The 23,001-nt window shown below is 39.9% G+C and overlaps 1 protein-coding gene across 1 annotated transcript in view; it reads left to right on the forward strand.

Moving 5' to 3' along the window:
- CAMK4 (calcium/calmodulin dependent protein kinase IV) overlaps positions 1-23,001 on the forward strand; it is a 186,084-nt gene that overhangs the window by 95,978 nt on the left and 67,105 nt on the right. The window contains exons 3-4 of the mRNA XM_082074306.1: positions 12,965-13,027; positions 13,744-13,826. Of these exons, the coding sequence (XP_081930432.1) occupies positions 12,965-13,027; positions 13,744-13,826 (146 nt within the window). The remainder of the gene's footprint in view (positions 1-12,964; positions 13,028-13,743; positions 13,827-23,001) is intronic.

Raw genomic sequence — 23,001 nt, forward strand, 5'->3', positions numbered from 1 at the left:
GGTGTGTATGGGTGAGGTTAATCCTAAATTTTTGCCAAACTAAACTTACTTTCTGCTTGAATAACTTAATCTTCCTTAAGAAAAAACAAACATACAACAAAACAAACAAACAAAACAAAAAAAAAAACCCTGAATAAATAAAAAGTAACTAATGACATGTTTTCCTACAAATGTAAAAAACCCTGCCCCACTATTTTTTTCCTCTCCCTTTGTTTTAAGCAGTCTTCAAACAAGCTATTCCATTATACTTTGCATATATTGAATGAGCAGATGTTTGAAACTCCAACTGGGCATGTTTTTAGTAGATACAGTTGAAACCAGATGGAAGAATTTCCATAAGTAATAAGAAATAGCATAAATAAGATGATTTGTTTTGCATTTCAGTCCTATGGTATTCAAGTCACTTTCATTTACAGGTTTTTTGAGAGAATTCTGATTTCTAATTTATTTTAGAATCGCAAAGATTACATGATATGCTAACTTCTGAGAACCTCTAAGTGCTACTCTCAGGAATATCACCCTGCAAAAATTTAGGTTTTATCTGCAAGATATGGAACACTCATGGGTTTTAGTTCTTCATACACTGAAAAAAAGAACAGTGGAACAAGAAGAAATAGCATGATAATATTTGTAGGTTTCTAGATTGAGTGACTAACATAGTAGGTACAGGATTTCAATGTAAAAATATGAGAAAATACAAAGTCAGAACAAGTCTGTGACATGGCTTTCAAGAATTTATGAAAAAAAGTCCTAATTCCTGCAGATAAGAGCCCTAATTTCTACAAATTTGAAACCAAATCAGGACTCCAGGAAAATTATGTATCTCACCATTATGATTCATTTTAGTTATTCCTTTGTTTCTATTACTGTGTTATTACACACCGTGTAACAACACCATGGTGAGAAAACATGTTAGCAGTTCCATGTTATATGGATATGAAACACGTGAGATACAGAGGCTAGAAGCTAGATCTGTAAAGGCAATTAGCACCACAGTTCATGACACATCCATAACCACCCCCTGCCTGCTTTACGTCACAGGAAAATTCTGTCTTCTCTTCTCCAGACTGAACAGCTACAGGTCTCTCAGTCTTTTGTCATATGAGGGACACTCCAGGCCCTTCATCATCTTCACGGCCCTTTATTGGATTCTTTCCAGTGTATCTGTGTCTCTTTTTCACTGGGGAGCCCGGAACTGCAGGCAGTAGACCAGGTGTGGCCTCACCAGTGCTGAGCAGGGAGAGGGATCACCTTCCCTGACCTGCTGCCAAGACTTTCCCTAATGCAGCTCAGGATACCATTGACCTTCTTTGCTGCAAGAGTGTGCTGCTGGCTTACATTCAACTTGGTGTCCACCAGGATCACCAGGTCCTTTTCTGCCAAGCTACTTTCCAGTTGGGTGGCCCCCAGAATGTGCCTGGGGTTGTTCCTCCCCAGTTGCAGGACTTTGCACTTCCCCTTGTTGAACTGCATGAAGTTCCTGTCTACTCATTTCCCTAGCTTGTTTAGGTCCCTCTGAATGGCCACATGATGCTCTGGCACATCAGGCCCTCCTCCCAGTTTGATGTCGTTACAAATTTGTTGAGGGTGCACTCTGTGCCAACATCCAAATCATCAATGAAGATGTAAAACAGTACTGACTGCTGGCATACCCCACATGACTCTTATTACAACCTTCTGGGCATGGCCATCCACTCACCTTACTGCCTGCTTATCCAGCCAGGTCCCCTGCCTCATTCAGCAGCATGCCTTAGCCTTCCTTATTGCTTTTGACATCTCTTGCCAGATCCATATCCATCTGGGCTTTAGCTTTCCTAACTTCATCCCGGAATGCTTGCACAATGTTTCTGTATTCCTTCAAGGTTACCCATTCTTGCTTCTACTCTCTGTATGCTTCCTTTTTATGTCTGAATTTGGCCAGGAGTTCCTTTTTTGTCAACACAGACTCTTGGCAGAGACTTTGAGATTGGAGAATGTGATCCTTGAATGTGATCCAGCTTTCTTGGACCCACCCACCTTCCTTTCAGGACCTTATCCCATGGGATTTTTCTAAGATCTTTGAAAAGGCCAAAGTCTGTTCTCACAAAGCCCAGGGTTGTGATATTGCTTTTCACTCTTCTTCCTGCCCTCAGGATCCTGAATTCCAACATGTCATTATCATTGCAGCCAAGGCTGCCTTTGATCTTCACATCCCAAATGAACCCCTGCATATTAGTGAGTATGAGGTCCAGCAGAGCACCTCTTCTCACTGACTCCTGCGTAACTTGGAGGAGGAAGTTATTTTCAAGGCACTCCACGTCCTGTGTTACTTGTGTACTGCTGTGTACTTCCAGCAATTATCAGAGTGGCTCAAGTCCCCAGTGAGGACCAGGGTCTGCAAACATGAGGCTGCTCCTAAGTGTCTTTAAAGGGCCTCATCTACTTGTTCTTCATGATCAGGTGGCCTATAGCAGACACACACTATCATGTCACCATTTAACATGTTTCTTATGTCACCCAAGAATTTGTGTGTTATAAGCCAGGTCTTTTTCCTCCAGTATAGTGGATATGTGAACTGTGTTCAAAGAGAAACAGCTTTGTTACCACTGAGCTTTGTACGGAGTTCGTTAATCTCAAAGTTTATGGGAGTGTGTTCAGAGCATTGTGGCTGTAATAAGGACTTCAAAAAAACTTACGTTGAAGGTCCCAGATAATTTCCCATCACTGAGTAGCTAGACCTCACCAAAAGCTGAAGTAGCCACAGACCTTACCTGCAGTAGCATAAGAACCTATGGGCTTTTCGGGGGTGCAGTTTGTTTTGTTTTGTTTTGTTGGGGGTGTGTGTGTGTTTCTTTTTTTTTTTTTTTGGTTTGGTTTGGGTTTTTGTTTGTTTGTTTTCTTTCTTTGTTTGTTTGTTTGAATTCAAAAATTGCACCCCAAATCACCCTTCATTCATCAGAAGTGTTTTTAAGGTCTGATTCTGTGTGATTTGCCAAACTGGAACGTGCACTCAGTGGCCATAAAGGGAGATATAGGCAAGTCTCCTGAAATTCAAATGTTCACCTGTTGTCATTTAACTTCATATAGCTTACATTTGCCTCCTTTCAGCATCTCCTCCATTTACTCCTGAATTGTGTGTAGCATCAGGGAACACAAGATCAAATATGGAAGGCATCCTGTGGTTCTTGTGCACAGCATTCACAGGTTGGGGTGAGCTGTCAGAGAGGGAACTCACTGTATGTTCCTGCTGCTCTCAGCCTGCTCAGTCACTTGTCCTTTTCTTCCAGCACAGCTCACAGATTCTGGCAGAGAAGACAAGTTAACATGCTGTCATTAGTGTAGCTGAGACATCCTCTATAGGGAGTGGAGAGATCCAGGGACAAGAACAGTCCCGTAATTTCTTGACACATAATGCTAACAAGAAACTCAGCTCATGGTTTCTAATATATGAAGCGAGCACCCTAAATTAGTTATAAGGCCTTGATTTCATGTCAGCCTACCTTTCTTAATCATTTCACCATTTCCACATGCTTCTCTGTATTCTCTTCCAACTATATCAAATATTTTTCATTTTCCATCCCTGAAAACTTTCTACAGGGGATTCCTTCACTACTTTCCTTTGAGGATCTACTGGTTTTCTGTGTTATTCAGTTTATAAAGTGTATAACATCTACATTTTAGGCAGTTTTGGAGCATGGAGTCACTTAAGTATAGAGTTACAGGTTCTATATACTACCAAGCAACACTGAAATTACTTCAGAACGCCTCATTATCAGTGTTTGGGGCTGACCTACCAGAAGAACTGTCTAGCATCAGGAGATTACAAGTCTTTTAGTACAGATGTCATTTAAGCGGCAGGTCCAGAGATTCAGGGTAGTTCATCAGAGAAAGCATGCAAGACTCAACCTGCACGTGACATCATTATTTCATCCCACCTGAAATATTTGGAACAAAACAGTCTCACTTGATCATCAGACTCACAACTAGGCCTTCCCCAATCATCATCTATGTTATTTCTTGCAAAATGGAGTGGTACAGCATATAGATGATTCTTATGGCTTGACTCCAGCCGGTAACTAAACCCCACACAGCTCAGTCCCCTCAGTGGGATGGGGGAGAGAATTAGAAGGGTAACAGTGAGAAAACTCATGGGCTGAGATAAAGACAGTTTGATAGATAAATGCACAAGCAAAGCAAAACTTCCCATGGGCAGGTAGGTGTTCAGCTGTCTCCAGGACAGCCGCGCTCCATCACACGTAAGGGTTGCTTGGGAAGACAAACACCATCACTCCAAACATCTCCCCATTCCTCCTTTTTCTCCCAGCTTTTGCTGTTGAGCAGCGTGTTAAATGGTATGGGATAACCTGTGGTCAGCTGGGGTCACCTGTCCCAGCTATGTCCCCTCCCAACTTCTTGTGCTTCCCAGCCTGGGGCAGCATGAGAAGCAGAAGAAGCCCTGATGCTGCATAAGCATTGCTCATCCATAGCTAAAACATCCCTGTGTTATCAACAATGTTTTCATCACAAATCCAAAACATAGCCCCATATATATTACTATGAAGGAAATTAACTCTATTCCAACCAAAACTGGTACATTGATCACATGGAATAATTTTATATCTATGATGGAGGTTACAGTATTAATGGTAGCCCTGATGCATCAAACCTTCATTGGGTAACAGTGAAGGTTCACATGGATTCTTAAGTGTGAGTTGATTCAGAGAAGCATACACTAGCTTACTATTTATGTGCAATTTCTTCAATTATAGCAAGCATTGCACTTGGTTGATAATATAAGCAGACATCACATATTCCAGATCTTTATCATGCAGCTGAGGACTCCTAAGAAATTTGAGTAGCTTTAAGATAAAATGTTGTACAAGATGCTAGCTCTCGATTTCTAAGGGATTACTCTTATGTGGCAATTTATTTATTCAGAGGGATGATGTGACTCAAGCCTTTTACAGAATGCCAGGTGTCTAAAACTGGTTACCTCACTGAGAATAAAAAATAGATTAATAAATTTTCACTGAGAAAAGAGGAAACCTTTGGATTTGTAACTGCATAGGTGAAAAGCAAGAATGGGCAAGAAAATGGCAAGTACAATTTTCTAAACAATCCTGTAAACATCACTATTTTGAACTAAAAAAATATGTACTTAGGTTTTGATTTGCACATTGTTCTTGCATCTTAAAAGTGTCTTCCTCCATCTTTGGGGGTAACACTATAAATAGGGAATAGCTGAAATGAGCAGTTCATTAATACCTAATAGCCTGAAATTTGTTTGCATAAAACATTCAACTATTATCAAACATATTTGCAGAAATCTGTGGATAAATGACTCAGGAACAGAAATAACAACCAAATTAGTCAGATAGATAGACCACAGCATGTAATAAGGCTTATTCTAATGAACATATAACTTATTTTGAACTCAGACATAAAATATATTATTACAAATGACCAGTCTTGTACAGGCTATAAGCACCTCTGGACCCATCCTTCAGCCTTCAGTGATGCCACCAAGTTAGTGTGGGTGAGCAGTAAAACCCATTTGCAAAGGCTTGTGTGTCTTCAGGGAATATTACCTGCATCTGGCCAGCTTTAACTTTGAAACTGCATATTACAAGATGCAGGGCCTGTTAATAAGATATGTCAGAATGTGATTTACTGTGCTGCAGTCTACACAGCCCCACAAATCACCTCTGTCTATCTGATGGTTTACCTGCAAATGAAGTGTGCTTTTTGAGAAACATAGTGTTGCTTCTTTGATGGAACGATTTACATTTAACAGGTTAACAATACTATCATATGCAGATAGTGCATTTCTCTTTCATTTTTCAAAAGCATATGCTTGTACAAACCCAGCTAATCTGTATTTGCAGCCAGTAGGTTTGCATGTACAAGCAGACTTTTAGGCACCTAACAGGACAAACGCAAGCACAGTGATGCAGCTTGCAGTGGTTCCATGCAAGTGTGTTCAGTCTGAAGAATATGCGTTTGTTGAAGGTTTATAGCCACAAATTGAAAGTATGGGCATATACACAGAAAATAGTTACTGTAATACTGAATAGTGTGTTTTTTAATTAATAATATAAGTTTACTTACGGAGGCTCAAAAATTCTCAGTCACCTACAGAGTGAAAACTCCCTGCTGAGTTTATGGAAGATACTGCAGGGCTGTGCAATGACTGCTGTGTTTTATTGTATTGTTTGATGTGTTCCTCAGGGACCTCATGTTCAGCTTGAATGAAGATAGAACCAGAATAGTCTGCCAGGCTTAAAATACAGAAAAGATTACTTTGAACCATTTTTTCTTCTTTTAAAATAAAGATAATATTAGTCCATTAAGAGTACAAAGGTTGCTCCGATACAAAGAGAGAGCTGCTGACCTTGCTGAGAAGGTCAAGCTATATGCCAGCCCTAAAACACAGGAGGAATTCTTCACTTGAGAAACTTATTTTCATTGAGAAAAGAAAAAAGTCATTCAAAGAGTGAAATCACCCAAAGCAGGTGTTAAATAAATGCCCTAGTTGGAACAAAGAAGTATCCCTTCATTCAGAAGGGTCAGCTTTTTTTAATTCTGCTTTTACACCTTGTCCCACTGCCATGCTACTTACTGAATTCCACCAGGGTAACTCAGAGAGATAGACTGGGTCATATATAAAGGATCTATTTTCATTTGTTCTGGGATTTTTCTGTCTCACCACTTTTTGTATCCCATGAAATTCTTTATCACTTATGGTAAAGACTGGCATCAGTATCTTGCTTTGATACATAGGCCAGCTCAGATGCATGATTTCAGCAGTGCTACCCAGCTTTATACAGATGGAAAAGCATATCCAGACTCTTATTTACACTGTTTTAATCTTGAAGTCTTGACTGAAATGCTTTCTGATAAGATATTCTATGTGTGAGCTGGGCAGAAGCTGGAATTCCTCTTACCCAGAACACTCTGAAATTAAAAAGCAAAACCTAAAACAGAAAATGGGTACTCTGAATCTTCTTCTTGTGAAGATTTATTTAAATTCAAGCTTGAAATTCAAGCTAATTTATTTTTTTCCTGAAACCTTTCGAGAAAATCTGGGTAACCCAGCAGCCATGTGTGTGGCTCTGACAATTGGGAACAGACCTTTTAGACTACATAAAATACAGAAAAATTTAGACTGCAGAGCAGTTACTTTAGCTGAGATGAACATTAAAATTGTTTCTTGGAAGCACTTCTAATAGAGTGTGGTGGCAAGTCAATAATGCTTTGCAGCATGCTCCCTATAAGTCAAGAGAAATACATGCTCAGAGCCTGACCTGCTGGTTCGACAAAGCTTTCGTTGCTCATACTAGAGGCATTCATGCGAGTCACTAAGTCGGATATTAAGTAAGAAGCTGTGCAGAGCTGGGGTGAACAGCCTTCCTGAGGTGGGCAGTGCTGTAAAGTTCCTCGAAATCTGTTTGCATTGGCTGCTTCACACCACTTGCCTTGGCACAGCTTTGTCACCCAACCTGCATGGTGGTCACATCTGGCCAGAGGTGCCCCTTCATGTCCACAGCACCTGGGGAAGGAGGGCAGCAGACACTAGACTTACAGAATGACGAATGTGTTCTGCTTCTTGCTCTCTTCTAAGTTTGACAGGTCTGTACATCTGTTGGACACCTGTTTTCTGGATGGCATACCTTACTGCAAGGCAGCAGCTGGGTTAATCTGTTTACAGTGGCAGTTCATTTTATCTTGTTTCATTTAATTCAAACAGAAGCAGCATCACTCCACCTCACCATCTCAGGGCATGGAAACATGGAAGAATCTCAGCTTTCATTAAGTATTTTTCCAGATCCTTCTCTTGTCAAAATAGTCTGAAATTTATGAATCAGAAATAGACTGATTATAGACCTAGCACTACTTCACTGCATGACCAGTATCCAAGACACAGTGTTTGTAGACACCTATTTATAAAATATATAAATGTCTAATTCTAGAGAAATAAAATAACTGGAGAGACAAAATACTAGGAATTATTCAGGGATAATTATCTTTTAAATGTAAATGTTTTAATATAAATTAAGGGGTTGGTAGTTTCATTCACCCACACTTGCAAATGCTGTCCTAACTTCCTGGGCCTTGGTTACATGAAATACTCCGTTAATCATTTGTCTGTCTGTCTGTAAACACAGCATAAGATTGCAGTTTTGAGTGCACACAGCAAGCTACCATTTGTCTAGTGACCCTGGGTAACAATGCAAAGCCATGCATCTGGCTGTGATACAGATAGGCATTTCAGTTCAGCGCACTGAGATCTTGGACTGCCTCTTGCTTCCAGGTTCAGGTTGCTGAATTTTGCTGCTGCAGGTACTTTATCTAGTTAGGTTGAAGCCATCATGCAGATGCTTACCTGTGCTGCAGCCACAGCTCCTGGTTTGTTTACAGAAGCATACTATGAAGCACTACAAGCCACAGCACAAGGCAGGACTGTATTGCACCTACAAGCCGTTCTTGCAGATTTGCTGCACTTTAGCACTTGCAGTGGCTGTCTCCACAGGTAAGCCATGGAAGCATATAGATGTGGGTTTTAACAATTACAGGCCATCAAGCAACTTTGTTTGATTTTTTTGGCCTATGGTCAGTGAAATCTTTATGCCTAGCGTCAGTGGTGAAGAACTGATAAATAAGTATTTCTGGATTACCTGGCAAATGACTTCTCAAATTGACAAGGATGTACCACAGCAGAATGCTGTTTCGTAGGCTTTTAACAGCAAATGCCTCTTGATTGTTTGCAGTTTAAAGTTCGCAAACTGAAAATACAGTTCAGTAAAATCGTACGAGTGTTAAAATCACCCAACCAGTCATTTGCACAATCTGGTACCTGCATTAGTTAAAGATTTGCACATAGAGAAAAGTAATATTTTAAGTAGAAATCACATTATACTAATGAAATGTTTGACCAAAAGCATGCTCTAGTCCGTTTAGAAAAGATAAATGTGGAGAATAAGGGAAGCTTGTAGTGGGATAATCACTAAACTGATGGAACCTGAAAACATCTGAAAATTAACGTTTGATTGTTTTTCTATTCTCAAACAGCTGGTTCTACTGACGTAATTATTATTGACTGCAATATACTCACAAAGGTCTCACTAATGCTCCTATGAGTAATGTTAATTTAAGGAAAGTTCAGATGAATTGTTACATATTCTACTGCGTGTTTAAATTACATCCAAAGAGAAGATAAAAATAAACAGTTCTGCAGCTTCATTTTGGTCAGTTATTACCTCTACACAAATCAGACCACTTTATTTGATCTAGTGGAACTTAATTTGCCCAACATTTGTGGTAATAGGACATTTTGGTTAAATTATCTCAATTTTAAAATTTGTTACTTTAGCAACATACACTATACAGTGAAATGCCTGTCATCATATCAAATAATGTCTACCAGGAATGTAAATGACTGAATTGCTGATACTACTGAGACTACTGATACTACTGATTGCTGACACTACTGGCCAAAACAGGCCAAATTTGGCCCTGATGTAAGTAAGTACATTTTGTTGGAAGGAGCCAAAACAAGGTAATTGTTGATATAGCTCTATACTTAGTTTAGGAGAAAGTAAGAAAATACAATGTGATAAAACAGGCTGCTCTAATAAAATGGTATGGCTACATACACAGCTGCATTTACTCTGGAATGATTCATATCACTTATACATGCACGCTTCTGTTGTAAAACCCATCCCAATAGCCATTTCCCAGGTTTCTTATAAATCCGTAACACTCCAAAGTGTTTAGCTGTGGCATATTTGCCATTGCATCTTAGCATCTTGAATTTTTAGGTACCTTTTTTATCATACTGCTACCTGAGCAAGTATTATGAAAGTCAACTGGTTTGTGTCGGGTCAGGAACCAGATCACAGAGGGACTCACCTACAGCTGCATAGTAAACGTCTAGGAAGTCAAGGATCTGAAACTGAGTCTCAGTTCACTTTTTATCTTAATTTGTTGCCACCAGCAAGATGAGGAGACACCTCTGTAGTTTCTCAGTTATAACTACTCAGTGCCAAAATGAAGCATCTTTAGAATTTGGACAGCCTTTTCCATGTTTGTTGCCAGGCATGCTTGATGTGCAAACATTTTCAGAACTGCAGAATACAAACTGTAGATTGTTCAGTTTGTAGTGGTGCTTTTGGATATGGTAAATTGATCAGTCTAAACAGCTCTCCCAAGTAAATGTCTGTCCATGCAATATTGTATTTTTTCTGATCCTGTCTGAGATGCAAAGTGTATGCAGACGGTCTAGATGTGTATTACTCTCTGAATCATCAAGAGCCCTTTGCTGCCCCTAACCAGCAGTGAACTCTGGAGCTCCTGGCTGTGCATTTGCACTCACAAATGTAAATTGGAGTTGAATAACGGCACTGATGGAAGGGGATGTTGAAACTAAGACTGGCACACACAGCATTTTCAGAAAACTGCACAGGAGACCGTTCTTCAACCTGTTGCTCAGTATTTATGTAGCAGACAAGAGTGAAGAAACACTTGCATTTGGAGTAGAAAGCAAAAAGTTTGTAAAGCCTTTCATAGTCACAGAGCTTATGCTGTGTTTGATCCCAGGGCGGGTGTTTACCTGTGAAGATTTAGTTATAGACCATGTTCTTTATCTCCAAATAGGTGTTCAGGTGATGGAATATTTCACTCGTGTTTGATTTTTGCTTTCTGTTGCTTCTCACATGCTCTGAATCTGTACAAAGTTTTCCTTCCTTCCTTCCTTCCTTCCTTCCTTCCTTCCTTCCTTCCTTCCTTCCTTCCTTCCTTCCTTCCTTCCTTCCTTCCTTCCTTCCTTCCTTCCTTCCTTCCTTCCTTCCTTCCTTCCTTCCTTCCTTCCTTCCTTCCTTCCTTCCTTCCTTCCTTCCTTCCTTCCTTCCTTCCTTCCTTCCTTCCTTCCTTCCTTCCTTCCTTCCTTCCTTCCTTCCTTCCTTCCTTCCTTCCTTCCTTCCTTCCTTCCTTCCTTCCTTCCTTCCTTCCTTCCTTCCTTCCTTCCTTCCTTCCTTCCTTCCTTCCTTCCTTCCTTCCTTCCTTCCTTCCTTCCTTCCTTCCTTCCTTCCTTCCTTCCTTCCTTCCTTCCTTCCTTCCTCCCTTCCTCCCTTCCTCCCTTCCTCCCTTCCTCCCTTCCTCCCTTCCTCCCTTCCTCCCTTCCTCCCTTCCTCCCTTCCTCCCTTCCTCCCTTCCTCCCTTCCTCCCTTCCTCCCTTCCTCCCTTCCTCCCTCCCTTCCTCCCTCCCTTCCTCCCTTCCTCCCTTCCTCCCTTCCTTCCTTCCTTCCTTCCTTCCTTCCTTCCTTCCTTCCTTCCTTCCTTCCTTCCTTCCTTCCTTCCTTCCTTCCTTCCTTCCTTCCTTCCTTCCTTCCTTCCTTCCTTCCTTCCTTCCTTCCTTCCTTCCTTCCTTCCTTCCTTCCTTCCTTCCTTCCTTCCTTCCTTCCTTCCTTCCTTCCTTCCTTCCTTCCTTCCTTCCTTCCTTCCTTCCTTCCTTCCTTCCTTCCTTCCTTCCTTCCTTCCTTCCTTCCTTCCTTCCTTCCTTCCTTCCTTCCTCCCTCCCTCCCTTCCTCCCTCCCTTCCTCCCTCCCTTCCTCCCTCCCTTCCTCCCTCCCTTCTTTGCTTGTTTTCATTTACACCACTCTCAGAGCACCATGGCATTACTAACCTGGAGTCATTCCTGACTGACACAAGGGGAGAATCAATGCCTATCCTGTAGTTCCAATTGTGACTGATACTTGGATTTTGTTGTTGCTGGGAAAAAAAAAAACACCTGAGAAGTATATCTCCTCTTTCAGGTGATTAAAAAAAGGGGGGAGATCTTTTTTTTTAAGCATATGTCTTCCTCACTAAGAATTTTAAGGTAGTTTTATGTCCTTTTTAAAGGTTTTTGTATTGTTTTGTTTTTCCCATATGATGAAAAAAACCCACAAAACCAAAATACATGTTTGATTAAAAAGCCTTCACTGAAAAAACCCACACAACCGCCTTCAAAATGTTCTGCTTGATGTCATCTGTGTCATCGGTTTGGAATGGATAGTGACTTAACTTGCTGATTCTCGTTGATTTTGTAATACCTGAGCTGAAGAGTGCTATAGAAGAAATAGGTTTATAATAGTCACCAGTGTAGGATTTCTCTAGGGTTTTTGAGAATATTTACAAACCAGATAGTTTCTTCATAAGTGTATCAATTACCATAGCAACATAAATGCATGTATAATTTGCTTACTAGCATTTTCATTTATTTCTTAAACATTCAAGTACTGGGAGAGCTGCAGTTGTCTTTCATGAATGAAACACTTCCTAGGTCTGTATTTCTTGTGAGAAAAGACTGGTGTCCCCCAACAGGACGTAGGTTGTGTCTGGATTTTTACAGACTGCAATTTGGGAAGGTGAGGGCTAATTCTCTCAGAGGTTTAACCAAACAGATAGTCTTTTGCATTAATAGACCATTCTGTCTGATGTGTCTGAAGCAAGTGAAACTTAAATCTGATACGCTGTCTGTAGCTGTGTGTGTTCGACCTTTGCATCACTTTTTTGTTCTAAGCAGTATGTTACACTGCTTTGATGTGCACATCCTGTGTGTGAAACCTTTTTCCAGTACACCTGCTGAAGAACATGGCATAAACTCAACCAACATAAGTAGTGATATACAAGGGCAGAACTTGAGTAAAAATAGGAATTTTATCACATTTTTCAGATTTCTTTCCTATAATACACTTCTTGTGTGACTTGTACATGTCCATTTGTAATCATTTTGCTAGGTGCAGATGTTTTTCTGTTATAGTATCTGTCTCATGTTAAAGGAAAATTACTCCTCACAGTATATTTGACTTGTGTGTATAACATCTACTTCTTCTCCCAGAACATCTCAAAGTGCTGTTCATAGACATTTTCCTGTGATGCAGTTGAAGGTTTCTATGGTAAACACAAAAATATTGTTTTCATTTTTTCCCTTCTCACTTTTAACCAGGTAGACAAGAAAATCGTCCGCACAGAAATCGGAGTTCTTCTTCGCCTTTCGCATCCAAACATTGTAAGTTTAGCCTTATTCTTTCACTCCACATTTGTTTCTTTAGTTGTTTGTTGTTGTTTGGTTTTTTGTTTTCTTTTTGTTGGGGGGGGGGGTGGTTGGTTGTTTTTTTAATTCTTTCTATTATTGAGAAATGACTGTTGTACTTCACATATATGGGCTAGGGAGAGTCCTGGACTAAAGCTTTTGGTTCTCCTCATGAGCACATTAGCAGCTCCTTAGGAAAGACTGTTGAATTATACTTACACTTCAAAAAAAATTATTGATGTTCTCACAGAGTTGAGCGAGAACCTATTAAAAAAAAAAAAGTAAATGAAAGGGGAAGTTGTTGTGGTCAGTCCTTGGAAGGTGGGGAAGGTCTTACATTCAGTTGCTCTGAAAGATTGCCAGACAGGTGTTGACAAGTACTAATGAAAGCAGCCTCTTAAACTCCTGTGTTATAGAGGTTGCTGAAGTATGAGGAGTATGAAAATAACAATTAGCTAAAGAAAAAAAGGAATGCAAAGGAAATCAAGCTAGCAAAAAAAAAAAAAAATAAGGGCAGAGGCAGGAGAGAACATGAGAACATGCACAACAGCTTGCTCAACTGCAAGGTAAATGAGGCACCAGTTGGTACCATCCTCTGCTTTATTGACTGTGGTCCGTTTTCTGCTGTTGGTCCTGTGATATGCTCAGCAAGACAAATAAGCAAAATGAATCTTTTTTGTTTCTTTTACCAGATAAAACTGAAGGAGATATTTGAGACTCCTACAGAAATCAGTCTTGTTCTGGAATTGGTTACAGGTGGAGAACTATTTGACAGGTAAGTTGGCTGTGTGCATCTGACTTGGTACCTTCCCCGGGATGTTACAGTGCAGGTTTATTCTCTGCATATAATCCCAGTGTTAGTAATTACTGGAATTATTGCATCAGCATATGGTTTATTAGCATGAGTAAATATATGCAGGAGTTGGCTTAAAAATGTGTTTGGAAATGCAATTATCATGAGATTTTTTTTTTGAAAGGATACATGAGTTGAAAGTAGAGGAAATTTTCAGTGAATTCTAAAGAGCACACACTATTGAAAGAAAGTGCTCAGCAGGTGCATAGCACCAGGGTGTGCTAGAACAGACAGAAGGCAGGAAGAACTGACAAAATTGCATGGAAAGGTCATCATAAAATATGGTAGGACGCAATCAGCCTGCCAGGAGAATAGCGTTATGCCAGATAAAAATTTCATAAGCAAAGAAACAATGAAATCCTCTTTGGTATTCATTGTATTTATAAATCATACAGAATCACAGAGTGTTAGGGATTGGAAGGGACCTCAAGAGATCATCTAGCCCAATCCCCCTGCCAGAGCAGGAACACTTAGATGTGGTTACACAGGAATGTGTCAGGGTGGGTTTTGAATGTCTCCAGGGTAGGAGACTCCACAACCTCCCTGGGCAGCCTGTTCCAGTGTTCTGTTACCCTCACTGAGAAGAAGTTTCTTCTCATATTTAAGTGGAACCTCGTGTTCCAGTTTGAGCCCACTACCCCTTGTCCTACCGCTGGTTGTCACCAAGAAGAGCCTGGCTCCATCCTCACCCTTTTTTATAATATTTATAAACATTAATGAGGTCACCCCTCAGTCTTCTCCAAGCTAAAGAGACCCAGCTCCCTCAGCCTTTCCTCATAAGGCAGGTGCTCCACTCCCTTCATCATCTTTGTTGCCCTGCACTGGACTCTCTCCAGCAGTTCCCTGTCCTTCTTCAACTGCGGGGCCCAGAAATGGACACTATATTCCAGATGTGGTCTCACCAAGGCACAACAGAGGGAGAAGAGAACCTCTCTCAACCTACTAACCACCCCCCTTCTAATACACCCCAGGATGCCATTGGCCTTCCTGGCCACAAGGGCACAGTGCTGACTCATGGTCATCCTGCTGTCCACCGGGACCCCCAGGTCCCTCTCCCCTACACTGCTCTCTAATAGGTCGTTCCCCAGCTTATACTGAAACCTGGGGTTGTTCCTGCCCAGATGCAAGACTCTACACTTGCCCTTGTTATATTTCATTAAATTTCTCCCCTCCCAACTCTCCAGCCTGTCAAGGTCTCACTGGATGGCAGCACAGCCTTCTGGCGTGTCAGCCACTCCTCCCAGCTTGGTGTCATCAGCAAACTTGCTGATAGTACACTCTATTCCCTCATCCAAGTCGTTGATGAATATATTGAATAGTACTGGTTCCAGTACCGACCCTTGCGGCACTCCACTAGATACAGGCCTCCAAATAGACTCTGCCCCATTGATCTCAACTCTCTGGTTTCTTTCCTTCAGCCAATTCACAGTCCACCTCACTGCCCAATCATCCAGACTGCACTCCTTCAGTTCAGCTGTAAGGATGCGGTTGGAGACTGTGTCAAATGCTTTACTACCTCTGTTTTTGTTACAAAGGTTCTGCAATATGACTATTGAGTTTGCTCATGAGGCTCCACATGCTTATAGTGTAGGTGCATATGCATAAAGCAAAATAATTTTGTAATGTATTTTACTGGTAGGGATTTGGTTTTTTAGAGCAAGAGAGGATAGGAAAAGCTTTTGATGCTGGCTTGAGTAAAGCAGTTAAGGCACTAGCATTGATGATTTATAGCTCATGTGAGGACAGGTTATTTGACCTTCCTTCTTCTGTAACTAAAGTTTAGTATTTTAGAAGACTGTTATACAAATACACATCAAAGATTCAGAATGAAAGTACCTTTGACTTGAGAAAACAAAAGCATACTATTTTTTGTACCATGGTCATATCTACAACCTTCTATTTCTGAACAATAACAATAAAAGTGGGTGCCCCTGTAACATCTTTAGTTAGACAGATGAAAGGTGCATACACTCCCAGTACTCAGCCAAAACGATCAGGGGAAATGTGCTGCTGCAAGTTAAACAACCAGTGAGCATCCAGTCCTGAGCTAGAGAGGATCCTGTGCAAGATGTTACCCTTCCTGTAGCCCCTATAAATCCACCCAGTTTCAATTTGGGTGGTTTTCAGGACGGCTGGATACTCTATAGAAATCTTCGGTGAGAAGTGTTTACAAAGGGAAAACACAAATATGCAGTGAAATGGTTGGTTCCTGAGCAGCAACCATCTGTGTGGTAGCAGAACTGAAGATAAAAGACCCTGTGGGATCCAGGGTGGGGAATTGCATTATCTGATGAAACTAGGATTTAATATTAAGGCATTTACAACATCTCTAATCTGCACTCATCAGTGATGATGGGATTTGAGCTATCGGATTATCTTTCCCAAAAAATTGTATTCTTAATCCAGTAGTGTGGCTGGGATGAGCTGTCTGTCATTTCCTGATGAGAAGCCATTTAGTCACTTCCTAGAATTGCGGTGCCCCCTTGTGATGCTACAAATGAGCACTAATACCGTGGAGGTCTTCTAAATTCAGCATCTTCCTTTTCTCCATGTACAACAGAACTGGAAACTTTGGCAATAGAGTCCTCTCTGATCTCTGATTTGGAAAAAAAAAAACAACATAATAAACTATTTTCAGTTTTTAAGTTAGTAATAGGAGTATTACTTCACTCTTCAGCCTTAAACCAAAATAATTTAAATAGGCAGCTGAGATATTTGTAGTAGTCACTCCAATTAAGCATTAGCTGCCCCTTTCCTCTCTTTCAGCTGGGCTGAAGGATTTACACATGCATTGTGCTTTACAATGGCTGCTCTCTGAGTTTTAGGAAGAGGAAATTTAGCTTTCTGCCTTAGAGCAGACTTCCCCTCTTGTGCTTAATCCTTTCCATCCATACATCTTTTTATCATGCATGAAGGAAATGTCCTGACTTACAGAGAGGCCTTGTGCACTCTTTCCTCTTGTGCTTCCATGACTCCTGTCCCAGGAGAAAGCAAAACGACCCTGGAAAAATCTCCTGCTGGGTAGTGCGGTTGTGTCAGGTGTGGAGGGAGAGCTGTGACCCTGTCTTGAGATACACCCCATGGCTGTCCTCGAGACAAGACCTGTAGAGAGAGCATGTGGGCAAGCAGGACCCCAATGTGGCCAGGGTTTGAAGAACCTTATATGTTCAGAGCACAGCTACATGACTTTGAAAACCACGCTCCACAGACAGGCAGCAAAGCAATTTTTGTGCTCTGGAGGAGTTATGCTTATGCCTCTTTCAAAATAGCTGTCAGCAAATGATACAACTAGATGTATGACACAAACACATCTGCTCTCCTTGCTGTGAACATCTCCATTCCTGTTACTACTAATGCTGATAATATTCTGGTACTTTTTATATCAACTGTTTTATTGCTCTAGTTTTCTGCTGTCTGAGATGTCCACTTTTGAACAGTATCTGAGCTGCAGATGAGTGAGTTCTTTCATGTACACGTTCCCCTAATGAAGAAAATTTTACAAATAACCCAAGATCCGATTAGTTTTCTAGAAGCTTGTTAGCATTGCTGATGCGCTGGTTTCACACCACTCTAACATAAAAGTTCTGGGTAATAAAATTATTCACTTCCTTCACCATATTTAATATTTCTATCAAATCATCCACATTATTACTAGAATCAGCTTTCATTATGACAGTTTTTCAGTTGTGTTACCCAAAAGGAGATAAATTGAAACAGAAGTATCATCTGAGTTAATGCAGCTGAATAAGGTTGGTTTTGATTTTATTTTTAAAAATAAATCTGTTTCCTAGACTTCATAAATCACATTGTAGGTCATACCTTGACATATAATATTCTACCATCCCAAACAAAACAAATGTAACTCCACAGTAAATTGGAGAAGTTTGTGTAAATTAGAATATTTATTGCCAGTTTGCATGATGGTTTTTGCCAACCAAGTAGGTGAGCATTGACACAAAGAGCTTTTGAAGTAAGATAGACCAATGGACGAACAGACCAAAAGAGAGAAAAATGCAGTAACTCTATATTAACTGATATTCTAGTTCTTTCTAGATGGCATGTCTTCAGCCCAGTGCTGGAACATAAGTCTTTGACATTTGCTTGGCCCTTCTCTTCCATTCCTGCATGTTTAAAACAGACATGCATGGTTGAAGTGCATGCAAACCAGCCATGTTTTGCAGCACAAAATGTCTACTCTACTTTAACCTCATTTTAGGCAGAATACCTGCAGGTTCATAAGAATAGTTAGAAACTCTCTTTTTTCAGCTTCAAATGATACCGTCTATCCATACATTCTCCTTGTCTGTACTTCAGCCTCTTGACCACAAACTCTTCTGTTTCTTTCTTCTTATTAAGGGTACCAAACATTGTCTAAAAATATTGCTTACAGCTGACAGTTTGTCGAGTCACTTCTATTTCAAATTTCATATAAGTCCCTCTGAAACATAGATTCAAGCTACTATGATATTATTTTTTGGAACATAAATTAACAAAGAAATTAATTACTTGTTCCAAAGAACTTGACTTTTTAAGAGATGTGGGAATGATTAGCTCTCACAGACAAAATTTTCTGAAGCCTTCCAGGCTTCAGGCACACCTAGTTTCTGCTTGGGGAAATTAGAATGCTAAGGAACATCAAAAAGAATCAAGGAATTAATCAGTCCTAAAATGGAGGTCTTTTATAAACTAATGACAGAGTAGCATCTTTTGTTTGTTTCTGAGCTCTGATTTCATTGTGTGGTGGCAGTCTGTCTTCTGCACAGGGGTCAGAGTAGTCCTTTGGACTCTGTTTCACATGAGGAAGTTGCAGTCCCCTCACTCAGGACTAGGGGGCTGGGGTGAAGTCTTGACTACAGTAATTATGCTCTATTCTCTGAAATCAGAAGACAACACACAAATTAGCTCTGGGAAAAAGTGCTCCCTGATGTTACAATAGCTCATTTAGTGTCTCCTGATTTCAGCTGCAGTAATGATAAAAAACAGTGATGTAAGAATAAATAAAGAATTGTGCGTTAATGCTCATTTGTAGCCTTTCCAATGTAATTTAGTATTTCCTTCCTGTACAGAGTTGTAATAATGCCCTTACACTTTTTTGTGGTCAGTGCCTTATCTTTTGTCACTGGACAGAATTACTCTAAGTCAGTATCTGCCAACTACATTATTCTCTTCAGAATGAGAAATACAAATGATTTTTTGTAAATGTTTGTGCATAGGACACTACTTACAGTGTGGTCAATTAGGTGAAACACTAGGTTCCAGAGAAAATAAACTTACAGCTTTATAAATTACTAAATGACTCCAGCAATGATGATGGTGCAATTATAATACTGTCTGGCTTCCTGCTATTTTTAAATGTGAACTGATGTAACATTATACTCACCTGGTTCTTAACTCCACTGTGGAAGGCTTTTCACTTAAAAAAAATTAATTTAAAATGTCCTCTAGCCTTTTGTTGTTGTTACTTGAGATACCTTTTCAGGAATTGTTAGCATGGGTGTATCCTAGTTGGGACCAGCCTGTGTATGTTGCTAGCCCACTGTGGGAACTGGGCAAGCCTTTTGGAGGTAGGACACATCAGTCCCTGTGAAGCTCTTTAGTGTGTTATGTATTCTTAATACCAAGACTTCTTGTGATCAGAGCATCTCTGACGTATGTTTTCTTGGTTTTTTATGCCATAGCCTCCTTGCTGTGATATAGATACGCGTGGTCTGGATGCCAGGCAAACTAGGAGAGATACTTCTGTTAAATTAAATAGGAAGCTGTTCAAGCCATAACTGATCACCTGAATTATCAACAAATGTAGCTTTCATATTTTTTTGAAATGCAGAGAGGTTTTAACAGCCCTGTGCAGGTGACAAGTTGAGGTATATATATCTACAGCCTATATAGCTGTAGCCTACACGTATGTATGCAGGAAGTCTCTGACTGACTTGAAAGCTAATGGTGTGTCTTCTGTGCCTTAATTCAACACCTTCCTTGAGATTATAAAATCACTTTGGATGTGAGGGCTTTGTACATTTTGTCTCTCATTGCTTTTTGTATGTATATCATTATGACAGTATAAAGGGAAACCAGAATATTTTAGGAAGAAATACAGTTATCCTAAATATTTGGAGCCCCAAAATAGTTGTCCTAAATGATAGTTAAATTGTGATTTTGTTTTGTTTTGTGTTGTTTTGTTTTTTTATGAAAGCCTGAAAAGTGAATCTTTTTCAAACAATGTGCTTCTCAGTTCAACACTGAACTTCAGCTGCTGCAGTAAGTAATGTATCACACATTCATGCACTGTAAGAGGTGCCAAGGCCACCAAAGGAGGACTGGAACAGGTGAACACGAAATAATCCTGAGCTGAATAATAACAATGATGTGAATAAGCTTGTGAATTGTGACATAGAGGCATATAAGCACAATGTATGTTATGCAAGCAGTGCCCAGTTTCAGAATTTGATGGCCATTTGTTTCATTCTTGAAGGAAAGTAAGCAATGTACCAGAGTGAGTTCCAGGGCAATGTGTTTAAATTGTCCTGGCAGGTACATCTGTGCTGGTTTGGCATAAAGGGCTGGCTGTCCACCTTAGCTCAGACAGTATCCTTCAACCATCCTTGGGGATTCATGGTCTTGGGTTTTGTTTCTTAAACACTTCTGTTATCTTCTTATGTGGGCTATACTAGTGACTCTCCGGTCTGGTACAATAAATGGATTCAGATTCAATATTAGGAAAAACTTTCTTTCTGCAAATTTGGCCCGAATCTGTATGCCTTGTCCCCAGCAGATAGAGAGAAGGTGAGTACTTCTTAGGTTATGGCAAACTTTCAAGCAATGGAAGACTGCAGAAGACTATATATTCACAGTCCCTGTAAACTTTCATCCCTGGTCATGTTTTTTTTGTGTCAATTACTGTTCATTGAACTTCCTTCAAGTTCCCACATCCATCTTATAACATGGTATCCTTAGCTAGACAAGGAAATCCAATGGAAGCCTCACTGGTTCTTGTCAGAGTGTCTTCATTAGTATCTTTAGTGCTGCTCCTTCCCACTCTCCAGGCCACTGCCTCCTTTGCAAGCTGCCAACAATGCTTCTCTTTGCCCCTTCCCTGTTGCTCACCAGACAGGAGCTGTGAAATGCTGAAATAATTCAGTTTGTTGCATTGCCTCACACAGTCATTTACACAGAAACAGAAGTTTGAGCTGCTAGTTCATGAGCACTGTGGTTTCACAACATCTAGAAATAAAGACTATTATTTAAAAAAAAAAATCTGCTAAAATTAAGGTCCTGAAAGATTAACCTGTCTTTTTGAGAATGATGGGCACAGGACTGTTCTTATTAATTTCACTGCAGACACATGGGTCTTACTTTTGAAGGTAAGGCCATTTACTCAATCTTACCCAGGCTTTTAGTGTATAATTCCTGATTTTCCTACAAGATTCCTCTAGTTCTGTGAGTGTTGTAGGAACACTGACTAGGAAGAAGAAATAAAGTTAAAGAGGGGAAAAGAAACCCTGGTATGAGATAAAAGAAGTATGCAGTCTTTCTCTAAATTCTCCTGTATGACGCATTTATCAGAAACTGCCTCTTACTTAATAAGGGTGGATGTGATATAGTTTTCCTGAATGACTGCAATACTGCATTTCATTTCTGAACAAGGTATTGAAGAAAAACGTTCAGTTTGTTTGACTTTGATTCAGATCCAAACCCATTTCTGTATTTCCCATTATCCTTCTTCAGATCATGGGCAGGCAGTTTGAGCCATTAGTAACAGCTAGTTTGCAGTGAATTATGAAAATGATTGTAAAATAAGGGAGACTCAGCAAGCTGAGTCAGAGTTACTTTTTAATATTTATTACTCTTCAATGCTGTATTATGGAAAATACGTAAATATTTAGAGAGAAATCTTTCTTTTTAACTAAATAAATGCATCAAAGCAACAGGGATTTGGAATCACCTCATTACAGGTATAAGCCAATAGATCTGTGAATCAGTAATTTATTGAGAAAGTGTTCCTCATGGAAACCTTTTTTGCTGTTGAATAGAGTAGTATTTTCTTTTCCTCTTCCTGCTAATTTTCAGTCTCACTTTACCTTGTAGAAATCTTTTAATTTCATTGTAATGAAATGTAAGAATTTACATAAGAATTAAGTGAATGTATACAGAAAAAAATCTCTATGACAACCAAGGAATTTTAGGTAGATTAACATTAATTATATAGAAGCAAATATTTTTTAAAATTCTTAGCACATCCTGACATTGGAACAGATCTTGTGTTTATGTAGGCCAGTGTCTTGCTTGAGACTATACATGATTTTACAGGATGCAGCCCACAGGTACGCTGTGATATAAGAGTTTTGGAGAAAAGCTAGCTAGAGGCAGAGTGAAAATGACCCTAAAGAGAGTGATGGCTTTTTTTTGATATTGCGATTTTATAAAGGATGATCTAAAAAGCAAATACAGATATGGCATGTAGGAACAAAAAAAAAAAAAAAAAAGAAAATAAACAATGTTGGGAACTTATAAAGTAATTAAAATTTTTACCATTTTGGGAGGCTAAATGTTGCAAATTTTAGAGTAACTGTTTAGATTTATTAGCATAAAACTAACTGCACTTACCACTCTGAGGTAAGGGAAGCAAGGAACAGACTTTATGTGCTCAGATTTAAGGCAAGGCTGGAGGATGGGTAGGGTGGCCTGTGTGGGAGGGAAGCAGAGAAGTAAAGCTAAGAATAGGAGAACTAGTCCATTTAGAGTGTAGGGGAGGAAACAGTAAGTTTGTTAAAGTGGGTAGGGTAAGATTTAAAATTCTCTTGATCACAAAGAATCATGAGAACAGCTTGTGTTTAAAATTGCAAGAATAGTCATTGCTCTGGATTCCCGTACCCTAGAAAAACAACAGAGAGATTTTGGTTTCAGGGTCAGGGAGAGAGGTGGTTAAGTTCCTATTTCTTCTGTCATGTGGTTCCTCTTCCATGTTGCTTTTTCCACCCACTAGCCAGGCACTTTCGATTACAAGTTTGAGGAGCTGTTATAGCACAAGACTTGGAGTGGCTCTGCAGACTGTGCTGCCTGGGGAAGGACGTACAACCCCTCCTCAGTCTTAGCTGAG

The sequence above is a fragment of the Streptopelia decaocto genome, assembly GCF_964273445.1.
Source record: "Streptopelia decaocto genome assembly, chromosome: Z".
NCBI classification, from domain to species: domain Eukaryota; kingdom Metazoa; phylum Chordata; class Aves; order Columbiformes; family Columbidae; genus Streptopelia; species Streptopelia decaocto.